Here is a 25,308-nt window from a genome sequence, read left to right on the forward strand (position 1 = left end):
TCAATTTAAAAGTTAGAGTCGGGTTTAAGATTTTAGGAGTTATTTGTTTGGTTTATGTTTGAGTGGGTTTATTGTAACAATTCAAATGCAGAGTTTTTTTATTCACAAAAATAATTCACAATATAATATTTATTACATTCAACATCTTCCTCATCTTCTCAACTACCGGAGGCCACATAGACAGTAAAACACAATAAACAATGTCAAATGCTATACTTAGCACTGTTCCCAGGTGAGTCACATACTGTAGGCCTACGCAAGCAAGAAGGACATCTTGTGTTTTTTGCTTGACAGATAATCATCTGAATTGTCCACTAGCTCAGTGGTTCCCAACCAGGCGTACTTGGTCTATCAACAGGGGGTACTTGAGAACACTCATGATAGGTTAACCCATAGGTTAACTTGTAAAATGACCATGAGGGCTTACTTCAGGGGTATTCAGAGCAAAGCAACCTTCTGTTGGTGGTAGAGTAACTGAAAAAGGGTTGGGAACCAATGCTTGATGATTTCTGTTAAATAACAGTTAACTTGATCTGTAACCGTACTTGTGCGGACATAATAGAACACCCTGAGAACGCTCCAATGTCATAAGGCTCATGGTTGGTGTATTAAATAGCAAGGTTCAAGGTTGAAAGGTGGCGAGTGCTGGACATGAGGTGTCCCGTGTAGGTGCTAATGTTACATCACGAAGATAAGAAGGGCAACCCCGACGCAACATTACCAGCCAAACACGCCATACGGCCTTGTGTTTCATATCACATGGAAACAAACACAAAACACCATCCCATAACCGCAAATTTACATCACATGGCTAAACCGAAAAACACAACCCCAAATTTACATCACATGGCTAAACCGAAAAAAACAACCCCATATTTACATCACATGGCTAAACCGAAAAAACAACAACCCAATAAACACAAAGCATAAACACAAACATACCAAAACACTGAATACAGGTAGCTGCATTTGTGATATACTCCAACACATACAATACGTATAACGCTCACTGTTCTGATGTGTTATTTTCACATGCACACGCATTCTCCAGTCTTCTGCTGTAAAGGATACACTGATATGGACTAGATTGATGATCTCATAGTTAAGGAGGCGTCGACCATCTTTAAGGGAAACGATAGCAGCCTGTGGCCCGTCCGTAAGGACAAAGCAGGTCAGGGGTCAGGGGTTATGTACTGAACACTTCCCTTTGTGCAGTCCTGTTTAAGAGGACTACGCATTTGTTCTTTAAAAAACAAGCTCTGACGATTGTTTTCCGTTAGTAATATGCAGCATTGAATGATGGCTAATAGAATAAACGTACAAGCAAACGCACAATACATCTGAAATGCATCGTTATCACAGACATACAGTGGTCACTTTGAAATAAATAAAAGCTTAATTCTTGCAAGGGAAAAATGTCCAATTCCCTCATTGTGGATGATTCACATGGATGATTATAGGCCTTGTAGTTAATGCCTGTGGTGTCCTGTCTCAGGATGGTGGATTCAGCAAGCTCCCCAAAAGCTATTCAGGCGTCTCTGATTATGCCTGCCTCGCTGTGTCCGTCTCAGGGGTCCTTGCTGACCACTTCCAGAATGAGAGGATCAAATGAGTTGTCAGGCTGGATGTCCACAATATGCAGTACCTGTTTGGAGTACTCCTCATTCATTGTCCTCATCTCCGTTAGACAAGCCAGAATCTTGGGGTACAGCAGGCTAGGGGGGACATAAAGGCCGGAGGAGAGTTTAGACAGGAGACGGGGGCCAAGAGGTCTCTAAGGAGATACAGCATTACTAGGCGCAGGAAGAAACCGTTTTTTAACACCTGACTGTCTAAGATCTCAGTGAGACAAGCCCAAGACACTCACTGTTTCCCCGGCTTGGTCCTCTTGGAGTCGATGTGGACCTTTAACACGATCGCCAGGTTCTCCTGTAGCCTGTCAATCACATCGTGGTGGATCACACCTGGACGCTCTGCCAATCAGGACACGGCATTTTCAACCACACAGGCATCTAGCGAGCCAAATACTGGACTCTCAGAAAGTCATTCATCATTGAAACCTGTACTTCCTTCACTAATTCAGACGTACTAAAATATGGAAAACAGGGAAAGTCATTTGGAAAATCGAGGAGTCTCAGCACGGTCACGTGTGTGCCTATTTCACTAGAACGAGCGATGCGTGTTTTTGTGTGCGCATCCTAATACCTGGGGAGAAGAGGGAGATGGCCTGCATGAGAACATACTCCACCTCCTGCAGCTGTAGGTTCCTGAGGGTGTAGTGATATTGCATCAGAGGATCCAGGAGGTGGCGCTGAAAGCCAGCTATTACAGAAAAGCAAAAGGTGGGGGGGAGGGGGATAGGGAGGGAAGCGATAAGTAAAATGAAGACATCAAAGGGAAAAGGTGGAGAGAAGTGGGAGAGGAGCCAAACGCAGTGCAGATAATTGTGACGATAGCGTGTGCAAGGCCAGAGAAAATGTAAGGAAAGGGTAATTAAGTGGAAAGTATAGGCATGAGACAGGAAGTGTGGGGGATGGAGTGACAGGAAGAGACAAAAAGAGTCAGTGATTATCTTCCAGAGTCATGTGATGTGATAAAGAAACTAAAGAAATCAATAATCTTCGCCTAGAGACAAAACAACAGGCAACATTCTGACCCGGACACTTGAGTCACGGACTGGACTATACCATCTCTGGACACACAGAATGTTACACAGGCAGACAGATTTCTATATCATGTCATAAGGAAGGCTCATACTGTAGAGTGCTCTGATAACTGAACTCCACGGAGTTCTCAACAATTAGCTTGGCCCAGGACTAGCAGCGGAGTGCTAGGACCCAGAGTGCATTCTTATCGTCAGTAATCATCGCTGTTGTGACATGTACATTGTTTAGAAACGTCACCCTCATTGCTCATATCAGACAGAAGAAAAATGTAAAGGCATTTTTGGCATTCTTACACTGTGTGTGCCTCCACTCAAGGAATACACTTCCTCCCAAAGTTAGCTGACGCAAAGGTTTTCACATACACTAAACAGCTAGTTAGCAAAAGTGGTAGTTTGTGTGTTCCTCAAACCAGTGCAGAAACGCAGACTCAATCAGAGAGAGGTAAGCAATACCTTCACAGAAGAGCACATAATAGAGGTGTCTTTTTAAGAATTGCCTCTGAGAATTACTAATGGGTTTCTATTTGAAAGGAAAGAACTGTTATTGACTGGCCAATTACTAATTTTAAGTGGAAACCACTTAAAGATAGGAAATCAGGTCTATAGTTCCTCCTTCAGTCAGTCACCTATGGCAACAGTAACCAAGGGCTGTTCTCTTCAACAAAGCCTTATATCCAAAGTGCCTTCTGAACGTATTCAGACCCTCTCACTTTCTCCACAATTGTTTTGCGTTATAGATTAAATTTATAATTTCTTAAATATATTTGATATGCCAAAACTAAGTAACCCAATGACCACTAACATAGCGATGGAAGAACCAACTAGAGGGACAACCATCTCTGAAGTATTCCATCAATCAGGCCTTTATTGTAGATTGGTTAGATGGAAACCACTCCTCTGTAGGCATATGACACGCTGCCTGAGGGAGCTGGAGAGGATCTACAAAGAATGGAACAAATTACTGAACAAGGGGGTGGTACATGAGATATTTCATTGGCACATATTTCAAAAAATTATGGGGGTATTGTGTGTAGATAGATGGCAAATAACATATTTAATCAATTAAAAATGAAGTATATGACACAGCAGCATGTGGAGAAGGTGAAGGAGTCTGAAGGCTCTGTGTGACAGCGAATGAATGGGCTCTGTAATGGAATTCTGTAGACGGACTAGAATAGCACTGTGACAGGCATTTAAATGTAAGAATGTGCTATTAGAGGTTTTGATTAGATTTGTATCATCAATCAGGGACAGCAAATGCCTGCTTGGCAGCTGGTCTATCCTTCCCTGGAGACAAACTGGACAAATTACAGGAATTACATTCAAAATCCAGTTGTTGGGATTGAATGCAAGTCACAGGCACAGACGACTGTACATGTCTGGATAAATGTTGTGCTTTATCTAGCAACAATACGATTAAGAACTGGTTTGGGCACATTCTGACACGAAGATCGGCCAACTCTGTCACGCAATTGTCTCCCTCTGACCAGATTTACACCTTGTATTACTGCTGTAAAAAATGCTGTGAATAGGATGGCATTCCAATTCACTTGCACGTTCACCAAATATGTGCACATATTTCTAAGATCATACGTTTTCATCCTATTCATACAGGCACTGGTTTGTAGTTACCGGTGGCTTAAGTTTAAAAGTATATTTAAATGTTGTGTAAAGAAACTGAACAATGACTGTTTATCAAGGCTTTTATAATTTTAGAAGAGAAACCATCTAAACACCAGGTTAAAAAAGTGAAATTCTCCACCGATGCTCATTTTTCACACATCCCTCTCTTTTCCCCCTGCTCCTTGTTAGAGAGGTTCCACTGTGTCGCCTGTGGAGTGGCCATTTACTCCGCCTTAGCCAGCTCAATCTCCTCTCCTATGGCACGACTACTCTATAATGGGCATGTTCAATACATAACTTTGCATTCTGCCACTAGATCTTTGTTACGCCCTTTTAAGGCACGGACGCCGCCTCAGAAGTGCTTCGGTCACAGCGCAGTAGTATATCTGTAGGGGACAATACTGCTTTTCAAAGGCCCGACATGGAACTTTCTCAGTAGATGGTAAGAACTGCCACTGTGTCAGCATGTACAGAGTCAGTAAGGAAATAAAAGGCACCTTGCTACCCTACTAAAAATAAAACCAAGATGTGGCACATCAATCCCCAAAGGTCATCATTGTCAGGGAAAAAATACTAATACTCTCTGCCAGAGCAGAATTCTGATGTCTGCGTAAAGCTGATTGTGCCATTCTTAAGTCTGAAAGGTTATCAGACGCCACCGTCGACGTGTCACTGAAACTGCATTGCATGGCTGCTGAGTACTGGTCCGAATTCTCCGCAGGCATGGCTGTGTATGCCGGCCTGTGAATCTTCGCTCACCGCGGACAGCGTCATCCATGCAGTAAGTTTGAGAACCACACTCCCAGTTCCCCGTCTTGGCGTTGAACAGCATGTTGAAGCGGATCTGCATGATCTCGAACATTGCCCCCTTTAACAGAGAGATCTGGTCGTCTATGGCCAGGGCCCTGCGAGACACACACACACACACACACACACACACACAGATATGAGACAAAGACTTCTGGGAGGGCAGCGCACGAAAAACACACGCGTCACAAAACTGACGTACCTGAAGGAGTGGAGTCCCTTGGCAAAGTTGATGATGTTCTGGATCATGTACGTGGTAAGGTCAGCTATGTGGGGCAGAGTGGTGAAAACATTGTCCTTCCTTTCCACAGGACACGAATAATGGGAGGTTGAGATGGGGGTGGAGGATGAGGACAAAAACTCATCCATTTCCGCATTCAGTGCTACTCTCGGGCAGCTAGCGGTCCCTTTCCACACAGACATGGGATTAAGGTCTCTGTCTATGGGCTGAAACAGACACACAAAAACAGTTAGATACCATCCAGGACCAACGTGTGGCACCCATCACACAATATACAGCACATGACATGCCAGGTGCTAGCGCAAGACCTTGTTCCGTCGGTCAGGGAACAAGAGATATGGACGTGGTCCTGCATTGCATTTTGGTTCTTTCACACCTTCCTTCCTTCAGACCTTCACACTAAACTGGATAAGATTTAGTGTGGGCTGTTCGTGTGTTTTGAGAACCACTTTTGTATTATGCCTGGTAATATGGTTAACCCGGGGTTGAGAGAAGAAATGCAATCAATCTTTTGACCAAGAAAAGTCAAGCATGTACAGTGGATATAAAAAGTCTACACACCCCTGTTAAAATGCCAGGTTCTTGTGATGTAAAAGAATGAGACAAAGATAAATCATGTCAGAACCTTTCCCACCTTTAATGTGACCTGTAACGTGAACAATTCAATTGGACAACAAACTGAAATCTTTGAGGGGGGAACATTTTAAATTAAAAACTCTAAATAATCTGGTTGCATAAGTGTGCACACCCTTAAACTAATACTTTGTTGAAGCGCCTTTTGGTTTTATTACAGCATTCAGTCTTTTTGGGTAGGAGTCTATTAGCATGACACATCTTGACGTGGCAATATTTGCCCACTCTTCTTTGCAAAAGTGCTCCAAATCTGTCAGATTGTGAGGACATCTCCTGTGCACAGCCCTCTTCAGATCACCCCACAGATGTTCAATTGGATTCAGGAATGGGCTCTGGCTGGGCCATTCCAAAACGTTAATCTTCTTCTGGTGAAGCCATGCTTTTGTGAATTGGGATGTGTACTTTGGGTTGTTGTCGTGCTGAAAGGTGATCATCCTCTTCATTTTCAGCTTTCTAACTGAAGCCTGAAGGTTTTGTGCCAAAATTGCCTGGTATTTGGAACTGTTCATAATTCCCTCCACCCTGACTAAGGCCCCAGTTCCAGCTGAAGTAAAATAGCCCCAAAGCATGATGCTGCCACCACCATGCTTCACTGTGGGTGTGGTGTTCTTTGGGTGATATGCAGTGTTGTTTTTGCGCCAAACATACCTTTTGGAAATTATGGCCAAAAAGTTCAACCTTGTTTTCATCAGACCATAACACATTTTCCCATGTGCTTTTGGGGGACTTGATGTATGTTTTTGCAAACTTCAGCCTGGGTTGGATGTTTTTCTTTGTAAGAAAAGGCTTCCATCTTGCCACCCTACCTCATAGTCCATTCATATGAAGAATACGGAAGATTGTTGTCACATGTAGCAAACAGCCAGTACTTGCCAGACATTTCTGCAGTTCCTTTAATGTTGCTGTAGGCCTCTTGGAAGCCTCCCTGACCAGTTTTCTCATTTTTTAATCAATTTTGGAAGGACGTCCAGTTCTTGGTAATGTCTCCGTTGTGCCATATTTTTTCCACTTGATGATGACTGTCTTCACTCTGTTCCATTGTATGTCTAATGGTTTGGAAATTATTTTGTACCCTTATCCTGACTAATATCTTTCAACAATGAGATCCCTCTGATGCTTTGGAAGCTCTCTGCGGACAATGGCTTTTGCTCTGAGATGCAACTAAGAAAATGTCAGGAAAATCCTACTAGAACAGCTGAACTTTATTTGTGATTAATCAGAGTCACTTTAAATGATGGCAGGTGTGTAATGACTTCAATTTAGTTTGAATGTGATTGGTTCATTCTGAACACAGCCACATCCCCAGGTATAAGAGGGTGTGGACACTTATGCAACAAGCTTATTGTAAGGTTTTTATTTTTCATTTTCCCCCTTCGAATATTTCAGTTTGTTTTTCATTTGAATTGTTCACATTATAGGTCATATTAAAAGTGGAAAAAGTGGAAAAACCTGAATAACCAGCAAAAAACATCCAATATTAACCGCCCATCCAATATTAGCCCTAGGAGTTTAGGAGTTAAGCCTCCTCCACTTGTTCAGTCACCACACCCTTTTTGCATAACTCCTGTTGAGGTTAAGCTGTCATTATCTCGAATACCATCAATGACAAGCGCACACACACCCTGAACTGGAAATGTGAGAAGGTGGCGTCGAAAGTCTTGTCATGGGCATTGACCAGCTCCTCAATGACTGATTCCTGCAATGATGAGAGGCAGGGTGGCCGTTCAACCTCTCTCTTCCTCCTGATCTGACTCCTCCTCTTCTCCACAGCCTCGTCAGACATGATTACTACGACAGCAGAAAAACACATCATCATCATCAGCAGACCTGATAACAAATACTCTTTATAATATGAAAACGTTGACAGATGATAACATCGACCCATTACTTTCCTTCTCGGCCTGCTACCAACACTGTCCTGCCACTGCACTATGACCTCTGGCACATTCAGGCATTTGATTGGTCCAGTTAGGAAAGGGGGGGGGGGTTGCCAGTGTATTAATTACATATTAATTAAAAGTGTGGTGTCAACAAGGGAATTTCATTAATCTGAGTAAAAGACACGTGTAACAGAATAACATCTGGCTGAATAACCGTCCTGCAATCTATAATAACATGACTGTCAAATCAACGGAACTGAATAGTGGTCTTTGTTTGCCGTCACAATTCACCACAAGCTGTAAAAATTACAATGCTAAATGTCTACTGGTATTTAAGTAAATTATTAATAGATTATTTTGTTTTGCTCTTACTTGAGTACTTTTTCAATGGGTTACTTCACCAGAGCACATTACAAAGTAACTAACTGAAGTACAAATCGTCAGTACACTACACACGCCTGAACATCATTTGTTAAAACATGAATCTGCTCCATAATTATTCATACACGGAAAGTGAGACAGACAGTTTTGGAGTGGTGTGCCATTGCCATTTCTCTGGTACAGTATGTTAGCTTCCCAAACACAGTAGCTATTAGGATGTTTAAAGACACTAATACCAAACAGCACACAAAGCCTTGTTGTGATTTCTGTAAAAGACCAGGGCATTCTGCCAACCTCGGGCTCAGAAGCTACCCTCCTCCACAGGCAGCCTGCCGTTTCACACATTCAAACAATCAGGTCCTTGAATTCGTCACAGAAACGGACGATCATATGATGGGTAAGCTGACTGCCTCAATCCTATTTGGAGCATTTCCCTAACACTTAGGATGTTAATTATTCATTGATAAGTTTGATAATTTTTTCCTTTTGACCTGGGTACGACGCTTGTGTGTGTGTGTGTGTGTGTGTGTGTGTGTGGGTGCTGGACATCTGTCCGAGGTCTGATCATGTGTGTACTGTATGTATGAGTCCACTCACAATCTTTCAGCATGCCAACGGACTGGCATTTGCGGAGTCGGCAGGCCTGGCACTCACGCCGGTTGAACTTGGTGATGACACACACACCCTGCCGTGGGCATCGGAACACTGTGGCTTGCTTCATGGAACGCCTGGCTCAACGGGAGAGGTAGACGGCACAGAGACAAAAACATGGGCAGAAATCTGAAACAAGGTATGTGAATAAATAACCCAACCTCTCATCATGTAGCCCAGCCACATATTATGTGCCGGTTGATCATAAATCTAACGGCTATGAGAAAGGTCGCCCACCAGACTGACATGTCAACCTTAAAAACTGCTAGACTAGACAGGAAGTATCACTGACAGGACAGATTAAAACTCATTCATGTTCTTCGAAGATGGTTGGTTTGATGTTGACGCTGTTGTTGTTTTTTCCAGCAGACCAAATTCCCCAGGTCGGCCCCCCCTCGCGCGGCCCGAGGATGGTGAATGTTTCGGATGGAGCGGCTCATTTGACTGCTACATGGAGCAGTGGGGGGGGAAAAAACTGGGTAAACTGTTTGCCAATCAAAGTAAAAAAAAAATATTATGCTCCCTGGGTTTTTAATGCATTTTCCACAAGAAGATGGGTAAACTGTTGCGCCAAGTAGAAACGTTGGGTAAAAAAGTTTTGATAAAGCACTGAAATTCCAGCCCCTCCATCATGCTAAAACAGCTTTGTCGATCAGTGCAGGCTGGCAGTTCTACATTCAGTAGCCCACGCCACACATATGGAAACATTGCAGGTGCGCATTTTGTACAAACAAAAGCAAACAGGCTTCCTATCAGAGGTCGTGGGTAGCCTTGTTTTGAGAAGGTGCCATTTGGGAGTGTCGATACAAATAAAAACCTCTGCAGTCCTACTTGAATGTACATCAGATCGTGGATTACAGTCAAGTACTGACAGTGTGTATGAATGTTTCTAGAACTCACCGGAAGAAGCCCTTGCAACCCTCACAGGTCATGGCGTGGAAGTGGTGTCCTGTGGCCCGATCTCCACACACCTGACACACATTGGCAACCCATTCCTTTTCATTGTTTTCTGCAGAGTTCTGGGCGGGGGGACTGTCGCTGAGGTACTCCTTACTCATGCTGACATCAGGGACGCGCGATAGGAGGGCCCGCGGGAACGTTCCTAATAAGAACAGAACACATTTGATAAATTTCCTATCTAATCTATTTTAATCAAACTGGAAACTCTTTATTTAATCACGCTAGTGATTATTCCATTTCAGATAAACAGCAGACTTATCTGATCAAAATAACAACTTGGATGTGGTCTAATGTGTTTCTCTACCCTCCAAATATGGGTTGTGAACCTCTCCCTCTGATTGTTTTTTTCTTAAGTTGAATTTGGTAATGAATGCAATGACAACTGATATAGTATGACACGTGGTCAATGAAACAATGTTGTCCGGAGAACACCTGATCGCTGTGTGCTTTCAACTGCCAGTCGTTCTGCATGCTGCCGAGTCTCGACTAGCAAGATTTCCAAATGATTCTTCATGTAAAATCGGTTTGCAGTAAACGCTAGGTACTCCAGGCAGGTAAACGCTAGGTACTCCAGGCAGGTAAACGCTAGGTACTCCAGGCAGGTAAACGCTAGGTACTCCAGGCAGGTAAACGCTAGGTACTCCAGGCAGGTAAACGCTAGGTACTCCAGGCAGGTAAACGCTAGGTACTCCAGGCAGGTAAACGCTCCGCGTTGTTTGAAGGGTGGACGCGAAGAGCGGAAACGCAGAAGCCAGAACAACCAACTGGCGTGGGGGTTCTCTGCCCAGGACCTGGTCCTTCTCAATTGTGCCAAATGTCAATCACAATCCATTTGGTGTCTCTGTTTAATGGGCATGAATAACAGAGGGATGCTGCCAATGGCTACAGTGCTAGGAACACATTTAACTGCTATAAAGACCACTTAACAGACGCTTTGGCATAATGATGGTGTACAGCAATTAAACGCCCTTAGTCTAGTCCTCTGCTTGGCGTTCACTACTCTCCCTCTCCTGGACTTCATTCATTCAGACCTCTTGAAAAATGTTAGTCACATTGTGATATGAATCAAGTTAACTGTAGACCAGTGAAATTGGCCAATAAATGACACATTTTTTAAATGGGTGTTAAACTAATACTGAGAATAAAAATAGAACAATACACCAAAATAGGTGTAAATAATGTGGCTTGGCATCAGCTGCATTTATAGTATCTCATCAAAGTGAGTACACCCCTCACATTTTTGTAAATGTTTGATTATATATTGATTACATTGACACATTGCTACATTGTAAAGAAATTAGTGTACAGCTTGTATAACAGTGTCAATTTCCTGTCCCCTCAAAACACAACACACAGCCATTAATTTCTAAACCGCTGGCAACAAAAGTGAGTACACCCCAAAGGTACCAAAAGTCTCAATATTCTGTGTGGTCACCATTATTTTCCAGCACTGCCTTAAACCTCTTGGGCATGGAGTTCACCAGAGCTTCACAGGTTGCCATTGGAGTCCTCCTCCACTCATCCATGATGACATCACGGAGCTGGTGGATGTTAGAGACCTTGCGCTCCTCCACCTTCCGTTTGAGGATGCCCCACAGATGCTCAATAGGGTTTAGGTCTGGAGACATGCTTGGCCAGTCCATCACCTTTACCCTCAGCTTCTTTAGCAAGGCAGTGGTCATCTTGGAGGTGTGTTTGGGGTCGTAATCATGTTGGAACACTGCCCTACGGCCCAGTCTCCGAAGTGAGGGGATCATGCTCTGCTTCAGTATGTCACAGTACATGTTGGCATTCATTGTTCCCTCAATTAACTGTAGCTCCTCAGTGCCGGCAGCACTCATGCAGCCCCAGACCATGACACTCCTACCACCATGCTTGACTGTAGGCAAGACACACTTAGTTGCTGCCACACACACTTGACACTATCTGAACCAAATAAATGTATCTTGGTCACATCAGACCACAGGACATGGTTCCAGTAAACCATGTCATTAGTCTGCTTGTCTTCAGCAAACTGTTTACGGGCTTACTTGTGCATCATCTTTAGAAGAGGCTTCCTTCTGGGACGACAGCCATGCAGACCAATTTGATGCATGGAACCTGTCCTGTTAAACCGCTGTCTTGGCCACCGTGCTGCACCTCAGTTTCAGGGTCTTGGCAATCTTCTTATAGCCTAGGCCATCTTCATGTAGAGCAACAATTATATTTTTCAGATCCTCTGAGAGTTCTTTGCCATGAGGTGCCATGTTGAACTTCCAGTGACCAGTATGAGGGAGTGTGAGAGCGATCACACCAAATGTAACACACCTGCTCCCGATTCACACCTGAGACCTTGTAACAGTAACTCGTCACATGACACCAGGGAGGGAAAATGGCTAATTGGGCCCAATTTGGATATTTTCACTTAGGGGTGTACTCACTTTTGTTGCCAGCGGTTTAGACATTAATGGCTGTGTGTTGAGTTATTTTGAGGGGACAGGAAATGTACACTGTTATACAAGCTGTACACTCACTGCTTTAAATTGTAGCAAAAGTGTCATTTCTTCAGTGTTTTCACATGAAAATATATAATCAAATATTTGCAAAAACGTGAGGGGTGTACTCACTTTTGTGAGATACTGTAGGTCAGTCACTGTCTGATGACTATCTGAATACAGATTGTGCAAAGGAGTTGTTCAGCGATCCATGTGCAGTGAACCCTTCAAGGAAGCCTTTCTGTGCGCCAGGCAGAACCTTTTCGGTTCCAAGTAGAACCCTTTGAACTCTGATGGTCTGGAAACTTAAAGACATATTACAGATATTCTATTATAGAAATACACAGGGTGTAACATATTAAAGATATTCTATTATAGAAATACACTGGGTGTAACATATTACATGTGATCACTGTAATTTGGAGTTTTGCATTATCACGTTTTTTCAAACGCTGCACTCGGTTGATGATAGAAATACCCGTCCACAAGTTGACCAATTCATGGCATGTCTGACACAACAGCAAAGATTATACATATACTGTAATTATAAACTGTCTGCTGTGAATCCTCAATTTTTATTGGCTGACAGCCGTACAGCAGTTTATGGGAATAATTTAATGGTTTAGTTACACTAGTTGTTACCATTTACTACTTGAGTGTTGGTGCAGCAGGGACTTTTTTGTTGTTGAAATCACATTATTCATATTGTTAAAATACTGTGTTTTATTGTATTTTTGTTTTAGTTCAGTCTTTTGTCTTCATCATCATAAACATTATCATGGATGCAGAGTTTTTGAAAATATATACTGGGAGGCATATTTGATGTGGGGTGCGAACCCCTAATTCAAACAAAATTCTTACTAAAGATTACTACGATACATTGCACCACAAAGTGTCATCCAATGTAATGGAAAAATATGTCTGCATAAACATCCAAATTAACACGTAATATTAATGTCTGACCAGCAGATGTCACTACTGTGTACTGTTTAATGAAGAGTTCCACAACAATTTGTAACCCAAATCCAGCATTACATTCTGGATTAAGAGAAATGTGTAAAAGCTAAATCGCTTTGATTCAGAACCGTTTATATTATTTGAAAATGACAATTTGGGGTGAGAAAAAGGGTAACTAAAAATAATAATAAGATATTTTACTCTCTGAGTTAAGGAAGTCTCATCTCCAGCCTATTTACATTTAAATAACATTTGTGTAATATATGGCTTTCCTGTCATCAGGACTGAAAAATAGGGATTCCGTTAGCAGTACTCTTGTAAAACACAGCAACACTCTAACAAGAAAATTAAACCTTTGCCTGAAGAAAACAACAAACCAACAGTTCCAACGCCATAGTACTTGGCGCCATCAACGTGCTCGCAGAAAGGACTGATAAACAACAGAAACTCATGAGGACAAAATGCAGATGGAACGTCTGAATCAACGGAATGAAAGAGAAAACTGTAAATGATAGAAATGCCAGACAGGATTTTATCTGTCTCCATGACGATGTCGAAACCTGCCGGTCAGGAAACTGGAGGACAGAATTAATTCAGTGCACCGGATCAGTAAGAAGTGAGACAAGAAAACAGCATCTGAGCAGAAAGGGCACTAGTCAGGCAGGCCACAAAGAGTCCTATGGACACTGAGAGAGTTACAGACGTCCACGGCTGATCTGGAAGACACTGCAACAATAGCTCGGGGCTTCACAAAGGTGACCTTTTTGAGAGAGTGACAAAAAAAAAGCCACTGTTTGAGAGAACGTCAAAGTCAAAGCCCTGATCTCAATCCAATTGACAATATGTGGAAATGGTTGAAAATTGTTGCTCACCAAATGTTCCCAAAGCTCGTAGCTTGAGCAACGTGGCAAAGAATGGGGGGAAAAAATTGTCAAGATGTTCAAAGCTGGTAGAGACATGGCTGTAATTGCTGAAAAAAAGGGCATCTACCAAATATTTACTTAAGGGGTAGATATTTATGCAATCAATTATAGTCTGTTTTTTTATTTGCAATTAATTAAGAACAATTTGTTGATTTTATTTCTCACTTACAATTATTTTTTGTGATGTTCAGTGGCGAAACGTCCCTGATTGAATCCACTTTGATTTAATGTTGCAACAAAATAACATGTGGAATGGTCCAAAGGGGATGGATCGCCTACTTTCGGGAGTCACTGTCGAAGATAGGGCCAGTCCTGATATAGTGGCCATGATTGCTTAAAAAGAAAGGTATAATGATGGTACAGGCGGACACTTGGACCACTTTGCAATGCAATGCAATGCAATGTAATGTGGTCCAAATACAAAAATATAAACATTCAGCGTCACAAAAGTGAAAGATCAGTCAAAAAATACTAACTGATTACTCTAACAGTGAGCGGTCTAGTATTGCGTGTGTTGTGCCTGGTAACGCAAAAGCATATTCGGTAATAATTTCGGCGCGCACTGTTAATGAATTCAGTTAGACCTACCTACAAAGAAATGCCAGCATGAAGATTATTGTTATCATATTATCATTGTCCCTCTCAGGTATTAACCGCGATGTCCGTCAGGTGAAAACAAAACATTGAAAGGTCTACAGTTTGAAAGTAGAAGTATCTAGAATAATTCATTCCTCACCAAGCGGACAAACTTCTTTTCCTGAGCGCTGTCTCACTTCCTTGTTAAGGAATAAATTGACATGTACGCCTTATTACAACAACCAAACCGTTATACACTTGGTTGTGTAGCTGCTGCCTATTGTATCGCTGGGAAATGTACTCTCAACTGGAAATGTTCTCTCAATTGGAAATGTTCTCTCAACAGATTTGCCAGCCAGTAGTCAGTTAATCCACACATATAGTAGGCAGATTGGTTGCCGCCCACATGTCAATAGTCCAGCTACCTATGTAATGAGTAATGATATTTCACGGTATCACTTAACCGCCATTATTTTTATTGACTGATATTCAGGGAGGGGAGAATATATTTTTTTTATTCATCACGTTGTTTCATTCCCAGGTATAACACCTTAAAGAAACATTTTGTAAAACCCAATTTGCTGGGAGACTTACCACTCTCTGCCTTACCTGAATACAGGCGTTTGACGATCACACATATGTACACAGAATCAAATGCAATTTCTACCCAAACCATGATATGGGAGGTGGGATCAATTATACAATTTAATTACTTGCATTTGACACAAAGTCACCACCACGTCTATTTAATCTGGAGAGATAAAACCCATGATGACGTACAAAGCATCTGCCCCATGCAAAAATATATCTCACCTTCTCACCCCATAAACATATCAAACTCGAAATTCTTATCAATTCAATTTCACACTCAGTATGGGAAACAAGTCAAACCTAATAACAATTAAATACACATCTTTTTTTTTTTTCCAGATTTATATTTCAGATGTTTTAAAGGACAACACTGACATATTTTTAAATCTATTGCGTACAGAAACAGTGCTTCCTCTGTTGAGAAGGAAGCACTTCAACTATCAGCCGGTTCTGTTCTACTGTGCCCCTCCCCCTTCGCTGCACTCCTCCTCTCCACTGTCTCCTCCATCCTGCTCCTGCTCCACACAGGTGATCATCTCCTCCAGGAGCTGTTTGGAGGTCTTGTCTGCGGGTGAGAGGGGACGCCCAGGGGGGTTGGAAGGAGTGTCCACATTGCCCTCGTCACCCCCGTGGATAATCCGCCGGGCTGCCTGGAGGTGCCTATGCTGGCTCTGACGCACTGGAAAATGTTAGAGAGGGAGGGGAACAGAAAAAGAAAGGAGTAAGAAAGAGGGAAACGGATTAAGACACTGAGATGAAGACAGCGCAGACTTAGAGTTATGTTATTACTGTGTTACTATGGTGCAATGTAATATTGGTAGTATGTGGTGGTGTTGGGAGCTTTGAGGGTAGAAAGCCCACCTCGATCCCTGAAATCGATCTTCTGCACCTCGGGAATTAGGAAGCGGTATATAAGCTCTGCTACAATCTCCTCGGACTGCAGGCTGCTTCGACTGAACAGATGCGGGCACACACACACACACACACACACACAAACACACACAAAAGAGGACAGCTTTTACTGTGTCAAGGACAGTGTTGCAGGGATGGACTGTTTGATTGTGTGCGTGTGTTGTTAACAACTACATTCTTATAGTCACTGTTTGTTCTTGGTCACCACCTGTCAGGTCAGTTTTGTCTGCAAACAGCAGTTTGAAGGTATGAATGTGTCCCTAATATATGTTTACCTACTTATTGAACGAGTTTGCCGGATTTTGTACAAAAGCACAGATTAATACTGTGATGATAGATATTTTTGAACAGTGATCATGTACAAAACATCTAACCTTATTTTATTAAACTTCGGAGGCTCTATTCTGTCTAAACATCATCTAACCGTATTTTTTTTTAACTTAGGAGACTGTGTTATGCCAAAACTTCGACTAATCTTATTTTGATTAACTTAGGAGACTCTATTCGGTCTACATCCTATCTAACTTTATTTTGTGTAATATAGGAAACTTAATTACCAGACATAATAAGCTGACTAAATACAAAGTGCATAAAATCTTGTCATTCAAAAATGTGTTTGTTAAAAGACTTTAACCTCAAGTACTGTTGTGACTGCATTCCAGTCAAAACCATACAGTGATAATGGCTTCCAAAGACGAGCATAGCCAGCTGGTTCTGTAGGGATATTTTCATAAAATGTTTTTTCACATTAACCTGATGAAGAGTAGACAGAACGTCTCATGTGATCACCTGTATATTAATTGAGTGTTAATTGATAAAACATTTAACCAGGGTTCATATAATTTTCCCAAACAGTTTAATTGTTTAGAGAGAGTGATGAACTATTGTTCCCATGGTCAGTGCAATGAGTGGTTGTTGTTATCTCATATTGAGGATAGAAGGACCTGTAGCTTGTCCTTGACTGTCTTGGCAAAATCTTGGCAGGATTAGTGAGCCCATTGATAAGGAAATCTTTCCATTTCAGAGAATATGCTGAGTCATGAGGAGTAGTGGCTGGGGGAGCGAATCCCAGACGGTTGTGAAAAACATTGATGGAAGATTCGAGAAGGATCCATCCAGAAATTAGCATAATGGGAGGACCTAATATCATTGTATAACCATACTGTATATAAATGTGTATTTAAGGTTTGGAAGTCGGTTGTTCTGCAGACCAACATGGCTTGGTTGCTCTGCAGATCAGCACGGCTTTATGACATCAATAAAGTCTACTTTTGGATTCGAAGGCTCCGGAGTCTTTGCATCTTTTTTTTGTCTGGAAATCTGAAGTGTCTTCCACGACAGTTCCCAGCGATTTACGAGCAAATTAATACCTGGGTAGCAAAGTTAGACAGACTGGAGTTGATAATAAAAGAGTCCATGAAAAAAGGCAAGGAAAACATGATGGTTTGAAGGTGAAAATAGCACATGAAAATAAAAAGATCATGTGGGGCCACACAGGCTGTGTACAGCTGAACTATACAGGAGAAGGAAATATAAACCCAGTCCACAGATATGTTCTCCTTACACCAATGACACAGACATACCGCAGCCCACAGCCCACAGATCACAGCCCACAGACCACAGATCACAGCCCACAGACCACAGATCACAGCCCACAGACCACAGATTACAGCCCACAGACCACAGATCACAGCCCACAGACCACAGATCACAGCCCACAGATCACAGCCCACAGATCACATGCCAGTTTAGCTGCTACCAAGTGCACACCAACAGAGTGATCCCCCGCTCCTCCCATACTTCTCCTCCATGGCGTAGGCTATGTTGTTGACCTCCTCTGCCACCCTGTGGATCTCCTGCCTGGCCTGTTGGTCTGCTGTCTGTTCCACAGTCCCCAGGATAATGTCCTCCAGGTACAGGTCAACTGTATCCTGGTGCACCTGCACCACCTACAGGACAGACCAAGGTATTACACAAACACACACACACACACACACAGAGATAGAAACAAACATACCATACACACGCATACACAGACGCAGTCCTTCACACACAGACACACATACGCAGACCTGTTTGAAGATCTCGTCCTCCTCTCTACGTCTCGTCTCCTCCACCTGTCTCCTCCCACTCTCCTCGGCCTCTCGGCGGCGGCGGTCTCTCTCGGCCAGTAAGGAGAAGGCGTGGATCCTGCGCTCCTCCTGCAGGCGAATCAGCTCCTTTGACAGAAAGTCCAGCATGTCGGCAAGCTCCGCCCCTGCCATACCGGCCCAGTAGCTGGCTGCCAGTGACGCCTAGGGCAGGAAGACAGAAGAGCCAAGGACAGGGGAAGTGTACTTTGTCAGTGAGTGTGTGTGTGTGTGATTGATTTGTCTCTCACATAGGTGTGTGTGTTGTTCTCTGTCTCTCTGCAGAGCCAGTGTGAGCTGTCAGTCTGTCTGTCTGTCTGTATGTGTGTGTGTTTCGTCTCTTACCTTGTGCGTGTGTTGTTCTCTGTCTCTCTGCAGAGCCAGTGTGAGCTGTCTGTCTGCTGCCTGGAGTTCCTGCTCCTCCTTCTGCAGGGCATGAGTGGTCCTCAGCTCCTGGATCAGTTCCAGATGTTTCTCCTTCCCCTCAAACATCTCAGTGAGCAGACATCATGTTGGCGTTAAGACTACAAGCGAGGTCTGAGAACAACTGATCAACTTTGATTTGCGTGCGCAGGGTCCCATTATCTGAATTTTTAACACACCTGGTTCTGAATATACCTTCCTCTTAGCAGCTTCTGCAAGAATATGACAGCCAGCTCTCTCTCCTCGTCCCCCTACAGACACACAGGAAGGTCAGGGTGAAGGGAGTAAGGAGACGGGCCACAGAGAGACGGAAAGGCAGGGCCTGTATTAAAAAAGTATCTAGGTGCAGAAGAACTGATCTGGGAGCAGATTCCCCATTTCGTGGTCATCTTAGTTACAATGATCCTAAAAGAACCAACTGAATGAAGATGAAATATATCAAGTACAAAGATCCAAGTGGTCTTAGATCAGCGCGTTCGTATGTGTCGAGGTAGCGGAGATGTGCAGCAGGCAGACAGGCAGGCAGACAGACAGGCAGAACACGTGGTCCAGACGTGCTGAGACAGGTTGCCGTGTACCTCAGGGGGAGCATGCACCACGGGGGTCTGTGGTCGAGGAACCGCCTTCTCTGTCTTGAAGAGGAAGCGTAGCGCCTTCTTCTCCTCCACACGGGATTTCTCCTTCAGAGCCTGAGGACGGAGGGACAAAGAAAAGTCACCGAGGTGTGTGTGTGTGTGTGTACAGATATGACCACTGTGGCGGGGGTGTTAATTCTTGGCCTCAAGTCTTATTCTGATGTTCACAGCAGATGCTAAAAAAGGAAAAACACGTCAACTGGCTCTGCATCACATTAGGAAGTACCTTGGTTCACTGTGAGTGAGCCATTTAGAAGATGTTGCGTGTGTTTCCTTTTAGTTTTGCAAGAGTTCTCATGGGCTTTTATGCGTTTAGGGTAAAACAGTAGAGACGTTTAGGGTAAAAGAGAGAGGTTTGCGGTTCTGGACACACTTGGGGTTAAGGTTTGGATTTTGAATGGGAATGTTTGAGTTTAAGGTGGGTCTGACCTGGTGTGTCTTCATGAGGTCCATCTCTCGGCGTACAGAGCGTTTGACGAAGCCCTGGCTGGCTTTGGGCATGGGGGCTTTGATACGTGGCTCAGTCACCCAGACAGGAAGTCCTGCCTCCAGCTCAAGCAGACCTGTATTTGAAAGACAGGAAGTCAGACAAATGGGAGCTCACTACCTTTTAAATAGGCACATCTGATGTTCTGTCACCATAATAACACCATCACATTGAGACTCAGGGCCTGTATTCAAAATGTCCCTAGGTGAAGTGGAACTAATCTGGGAGAGGACTCCCCATATCGTTGTCATCTTATTATATGCAATCTTATGTAATCTTATTTATAACAACCCCAAAAAAGTCCAACTGACTGAAAATGAAATATATCAAGTTCAAAGATCCAGCTGGTCTCAGATCAGCACCTTCGTAAGTGTCGAGGTAGCGGCTCTGGACCACGTTGCACTGGGAGTGGCGGTCGGGGAACCGGCCCACGCGGGACAGAGGGGCATACGTCTGGGACGAGTAGTCGGAGTACTCATTAATGATGTCACGGCGCTCCAGCTTTCCCTCCACATTCCTCCTCTTTGCTGTAAGCTTCCTCATCGCTGACAAACAGGAGAGACGGAGATGTGGAGAAGAGAAAGGAGGGAAGAGGCAAATGGAGGATCAAGAGGGAGAAGAGAGTGGAAGCGGACGGGAGGAAGATTGCAGAAGTGAGACAGTTTATCCTTAAGCCCCACGGTTTTCATCTTAATAAAACAAAAATGAAGTGGAAGGTGATGAACGATATCAAAAACTCCAATGATTTATTCAAGCTAAATTTCACAGTGGGATGTCTATGTATTGATGCTCTGATTCTCACAGATGATGTAGTTGTTACGTATCTTCTTCAGCTTGTTCTCCTTGTCTTTCTGTTGCTGGGAGTACTGGAGGTCCAGCCTGCCCGCCGTGGCCTCCTGCTGAACCTCCTCCCTACGACTTAGCTGACCCTTAAGCAGGGCCAGGCGAGCCTCCTGCAGCCTGGGTGGGGGGGAGCAGGATGGGGGTAAGGGGAGGAGGAGCAGAAAAAGGGTGACAAAAGGTGTTCATGATTTCTGTCAGTTAATCTGTAATTCACTCACTTTTGGATCTCATCCTCCCTGAAGGCCCACTCCTTCCTCTCCATCTCGTCCATCATCCTTTTCCTCTTGTCCAGCTGGCTCAGGTCATTCAGAGGGGGAAGAGTGGCCTCCCATGCCCGCCTCACCCTCGCCCGCTCAATCATCTCCACCTCCGCCAGCCCTGCCGGAAGACCACGACCTGCTGGGGCAGAGAAGTAAGGTCAGCAGAGTGGTGGGGAGGAGTAGGATGGAGGGAGGTGTGGGTCATAGGAGTGGTGGGGAGGAGGAGTAGGGTGGAGGGAGGTATGGGTCAGAGGAGTGGTGGGGAGGAGTAGGATGGAGGGAGGTGTGGGTCATACGAGTGGTGGGGAAGAGGAGTAGGGTGGAGGGAGGTATGGGTCCGAGGAGTGTTGGGGAGGAGGAGTAGGGTGGAGGGAGGTCTGGGTCAGAGGAGTGGTGGGGAGGAGGAGTAGGGTGGAGGGAGGTCTGGGTCAGAGGAGTGGTGGGGAGGAGGAGTAGGGTGGAGGGAGGTATGGGTCAGAGGAGTGGTGGGGAGGAGGAGTAGGGTGGAGGGAGGTATGTACCCCATGACAGTGTGGCCAGTGTCAGCAGCTCTGGGGGGGCGGATCCAGGACGTACTACATATTCTGGGGTATAGGGGTCGGTCTGGGCCTCACTGTCCCTGAAGTCCGTCTGAATCCCCACAGTGCGCTGAAATGGACTGGGCAGCTGTTCATTACCCCCATCCACTGTAGAGTTAGCTCTAATTGGAGGGAGAGGGGACAGGGGGAAGGAGGAAGTGAAACAGAGTTCAAGATAAAAAGAGGAAGACAGACGAGGGCATTCTCATCGTTTATAGCAGATTTCAGTGGATCATGACGGCATCCAGAATTATGAAAACTGTCATTCCGTCATTGACTTACTTAGGCAAGGCCAAGACGACACTGGGTGGAACCTGCTGAGCGAAGGTGATCAGCGGGCTGTGGAAAAACACGTACAGAAACATAACACATGACTTTTGGATCACTGGATTGCTTGTTTTTTGGGATGAGCCTTCAACTACTGGCGTACAAATCATAATCAAACTTGACCTCCAATCAATAACACGCATCGACCTGCTGACATTGTGTCATAATGACATGCCCCTGGAGGTCAGTGAAAATAATGGGGGTTGGCCCTGGTATACTCTCTGACACCAGACCCCACACAGCCATGTGGCAGCGATGTGGCTACGTGCTCTTTCTCACCGCTTGAAGAACTTCCAACGATCGACGCCTGACACCCGGCTCTCTTCACACCCTCTGACCTGAAACTGAGCGCAGGGAGCCACCCTAACAAACCATAACACAAACAAACATGTGTCTTAATGATACCTTAAATCCTGTACATGAAACAGGAACGTCAAAATGTTTAGCATCTACTCCAGGTTTCCGCTCCGCACGGACAGCATGTGGACGGCTGTTTCTGGGTGAACTTGTTACCCTGGCAGCTGCTGCAGTGCTTCTCTCCGCTGATCCATGCGGCCTCGCCAGCGGCGCTCGATAAACGATGGTACAGGGTCCGTGGTGTCCAGGCGTAGAGTGTAACGAGGGCGGTGAGGTAGATGACTGAACATAGACCCATACACTGGAACTTTCCTCTACAAACAGGGCCAGGGAGAGAGTTGATTTCACAGAGTTGCTGTCAGATTGTTTTAATCACGTTGCCTAGCTGGTTATCACCTTTAGGCCTGCATAAGAAATCCAAACAGATTTGGGAAGCCGGACAGGAATAGAAATATTAGCTAGTTCAGTAGTTCCCTTTTAGTGGATTAATCAGTAAGACACATTATTGGGGTTATATTCTTGTCAGCGTAGCACCAACGCTCCGACAAGGACCAGGAAGCCTGACCTTCCCCTGAGGTTTGAATAAATGACTTCCGGGGCCCTAACCACTAAACCGGCGAGGATTCAGGGATGGTCCGGTGGCTGTGTTAGAGACCCCCACCGGGCACGGACACACCTGCCATGGAATTATCATGCTAAAAGTGTAAATCATAAAAACGCCTCTCATGAACTTTAAGCCAAACAACTTATTCATCTAATCGTCATTCAAAGTTGGATGAGTCTTGCAGTACACTTCCAAGCATCATAAACTAGAACGCTGGAGCTAGCCACTGTAGCGGTATGTCGAGGTCTGTTGTAAGCTTAGCTTACCACCCGGTCAAGGGATGAATTTGCTTTAAAACTGGCTCTTGCATGGTCCATTTCCCCGGAGACTGTGTATACCGGGTCTGTAATGCAAAAACCACAACAGAAGCAATGTATGGCTGTACATTTGTAGTTAAAAGTCTTACGTTACTAAGTAACGTATTTTGCGACCACTGGCACTGCACAGTACAGTACATTATATGTAGGTGGGTACGATTAACTCACCATACAAATAGTCGTGTACCCGTTGTTGTCTGACATTTTGCTTATTAAATGGTCGCGTTACTGTTACGCTCATTTTTGCACCGGTTGGAAACCACCTTACAAAACAAATTGCAAAAAGATAGCTAGAAAGTTTACTAAGGTAGCTTTTTAGTAGCTAGCTGTCCAAATGACGGAGATGGTCCTCCACATCGTAACCATGGCGATTGTAAACTCCCTTCCTCTAACTGCATAATCTTTCGCCAGAGGGCAGTATTGGCTGGGATGCACCAAGTTTATGTAGTGTATTGGCCACGTTTTTTTATTTTTAAATCTTTTTGAGCATTAAACTTGTGGTTCCTTCATTGATACAATGTAGAATACTTATATGGAAAGTTGGCTGAATACAATACCAAAAAAGAAAATCAAATTATCCCAGTTTTTGTTTTGCTATAAGTACTGTTCTGTGTGGGCCAGGAACGCCTGTAGCTCTACCAGAATCTGTCTAGAGGATACCGACCTAGAGTGGCAACCAAAATAAAAACATTACTAATTTCTGCAACATCACATCACGTAACATCCCATAATGAAAAGAATGACATACACTCACATGTCAGAGCACACATTTTTTATTGTTCACAGACTATACTTTAAACATCAACGGTACGAAATGACGCATAGTGGGGATTGCTGTAAGGAACATCAGGGGATTTTGGTCAGAAGGGGTGCTGTGTTGGCCGATTTCTGTCGGTGTACCTCATGGGGACTCTCCCTATGTCCATGCTGTAGCATTGTTCCTATGAAAATGATTGTATTGGTGCATCTTATTCATTAGAGTGTCAGTTCTGGAAAAGGCCAATGACTCTGCCATACTGACAGGAAACTGCCATGGTCTATCAGTAAAGACCAGAGAACATCCGTGCATACATACACACACACAACATGCTTATTCATGCACAAGAATGCAAGTGAATGCATGCCAGTAGTTTCTTTGTTTGTTTAGAATGCATAAAGGAACAACCTCTACACAGCCTTCCAATCCTAAAGGGAAGTAAAAGTTGAAAAACAAATGTTAGAAACCTGCTGATTTTAGGACATCTGTATAAAAAGTCCTGAAGGCCTGAAAGCCAAATTGACAAAAATTACATAAAAAGAAGTTTAGTCAAGAAATTAGCATCCAGAATCTTTGCAGATTGTAGCTGAGCTGTTAGAACATCTGGTCAGTAAATTAATTAAAGGTTGCTACATTAAATCCCAGAGCCTTTTCTAAATAATCTTCTAAGCTGTCCTTGAGTAAAGCAGATAACCCTAATTGTCCCAGGAAATCAACCGTTCAGCCACAACAACAAAAATCTAAAAATGAAACAAAGTGATCAACTGAGCTAACAGTATCTCAGTATATATCCTTGAGTCAATATACAGTGCCTGGTGAAAGTATGCTTGCATAAGTATTCAACCTTAGGTGTGGCAGCAATAAATAATTGCCTATTGAAGACACAACTACCTTACCACTGGCCTCCACCTATGAACCATCATGATTCCTTTCACATTTTCTGTATAAATCCCACTGTTTATTGCTCAGGCTATGATCCGCAGATCGAACAACATTTCACTGACGTTAGAGAGGAAGTAGTAAAAATGCATAGATTCGTAAAATATCACAAATTAATATCTAAGTGTTTTGAAATCCTAGTGAGAACAATTGGATCAGGAAAAATGGGAGCTGCATCCCTCCACCCATGCACTGCCAAAAGACAAGGCTGTCTCTTAGAACTCAGCGCACAAACAAAATGGAGAATTGCTAGAGACATTACCAAGAACTGGACGTCCCTTCAAAATTGATGAAAAGACGAGAAGAAAAGTGGTCAGGGAGGCTTCCAAGAGGCCTACAGCAACATTCGAGGATCTACAGGAATTTCTGGCAAGTACT

At 43.9% G+C, this 25,308-nt stretch overlaps 2 protein-coding genes across 10 annotated transcripts; both read right to left on the reverse strand.

Annotated features, from left to right (window-relative positions):
• Positions 1–69: 69 nt before the first annotated feature.
• Positions 70–15,361, reverse strand: nr1i2 (nuclear receptor subfamily 1, group I, member 2). Of its 8 annotated transcripts, none has more exons than XM_010900217.4 (9): positions 14,932–15,361; positions 9,782–9,983; positions 8,828–8,958; positions 7,591–7,757; positions 5,298–5,542; positions 5,048–5,193; positions 2,206–2,322; positions 1,868–1,973; positions 70–1,715 (listed from the first exon to the last, which is right to left on the reverse strand). In XM_010900217.4, the coding sequence occupies exons 2-9, from the start codon at positions 9,937–9,939 to the stop codon at positions 1,568–1,570; spliced, it is 1,218 nt and encodes a 405-aa protein (XP_010898519.1). In that variant the 5' UTR covers positions 9,940–9,983; positions 14,932–15,361; the 3' UTR covers positions 70–1,567. The 8 variants fall into 8 exon arrangements, with proteins under 8 accessions (XP_010898519.1, XP_010898521.1, XP_010898524.1 ...); XM_010900219.3 differs by lacking the exon at positions 14,932–15,361 and adding an exon at positions 14,784–14,925; XM_010900222.3 differs by lacking the exon at positions 14,932–15,361 and adding an exon at positions 14,145–14,226.
• Positions 15,362–15,463: 102 nt separating this feature from the next.
• Positions 15,464–23,625, reverse strand: cfap91 (cilia and flagella associated protein 91). Of its 2 annotated transcripts, XM_010900212.3 has the most exons (17): positions 23,403–23,625; positions 23,184–23,260; positions 22,470–22,627; positions 22,236–22,319; positions 21,912–21,968; positions 21,573–21,751; positions 21,010–21,187; positions 20,751–20,908; positions 20,311–20,493; positions 19,891–20,024; positions 19,405–19,515; positions 19,006–19,077; positions 18,749–18,895; positions 18,347–18,568; positions 18,075–18,223; positions 16,224–16,315; positions 15,464–16,041 (listed from the first exon to the last, which is right to left on the reverse strand). In XM_010900212.3, the coding sequence occupies exons 1-17, from the start codon at positions 23,473–23,475 to the stop codon at positions 15,818–15,820; spliced, it is 2,298 nt and encodes a 765-aa protein (XP_010898514.1). In that variant the 5' UTR covers positions 23,476–23,625; the 3' UTR covers positions 15,464–15,817. The 2 variants fall into 2 exon arrangements, with proteins under 2 accessions (XP_010898514.1, XP_010898515.1); XM_010900213.3 differs by lacking the exons at positions 23,184–23,260; positions 23,403–23,625 and adding an exon at positions 22,710–23,173.
• Positions 23,626–25,308: the final 1,683 nt, after the last annotated feature.

Source organism: Esox lucius, chromosome 16 (genome assembly GCF_011004845.1).
Source record: "Esox lucius isolate fEsoLuc1 chromosome 16, fEsoLuc1.pri, whole genome shotgun sequence".
In the NCBI taxonomy this organism is placed as follows: domain Eukaryota; kingdom Metazoa; phylum Chordata; class Actinopteri; order Esociformes; family Esocidae; genus Esox; species Esox lucius.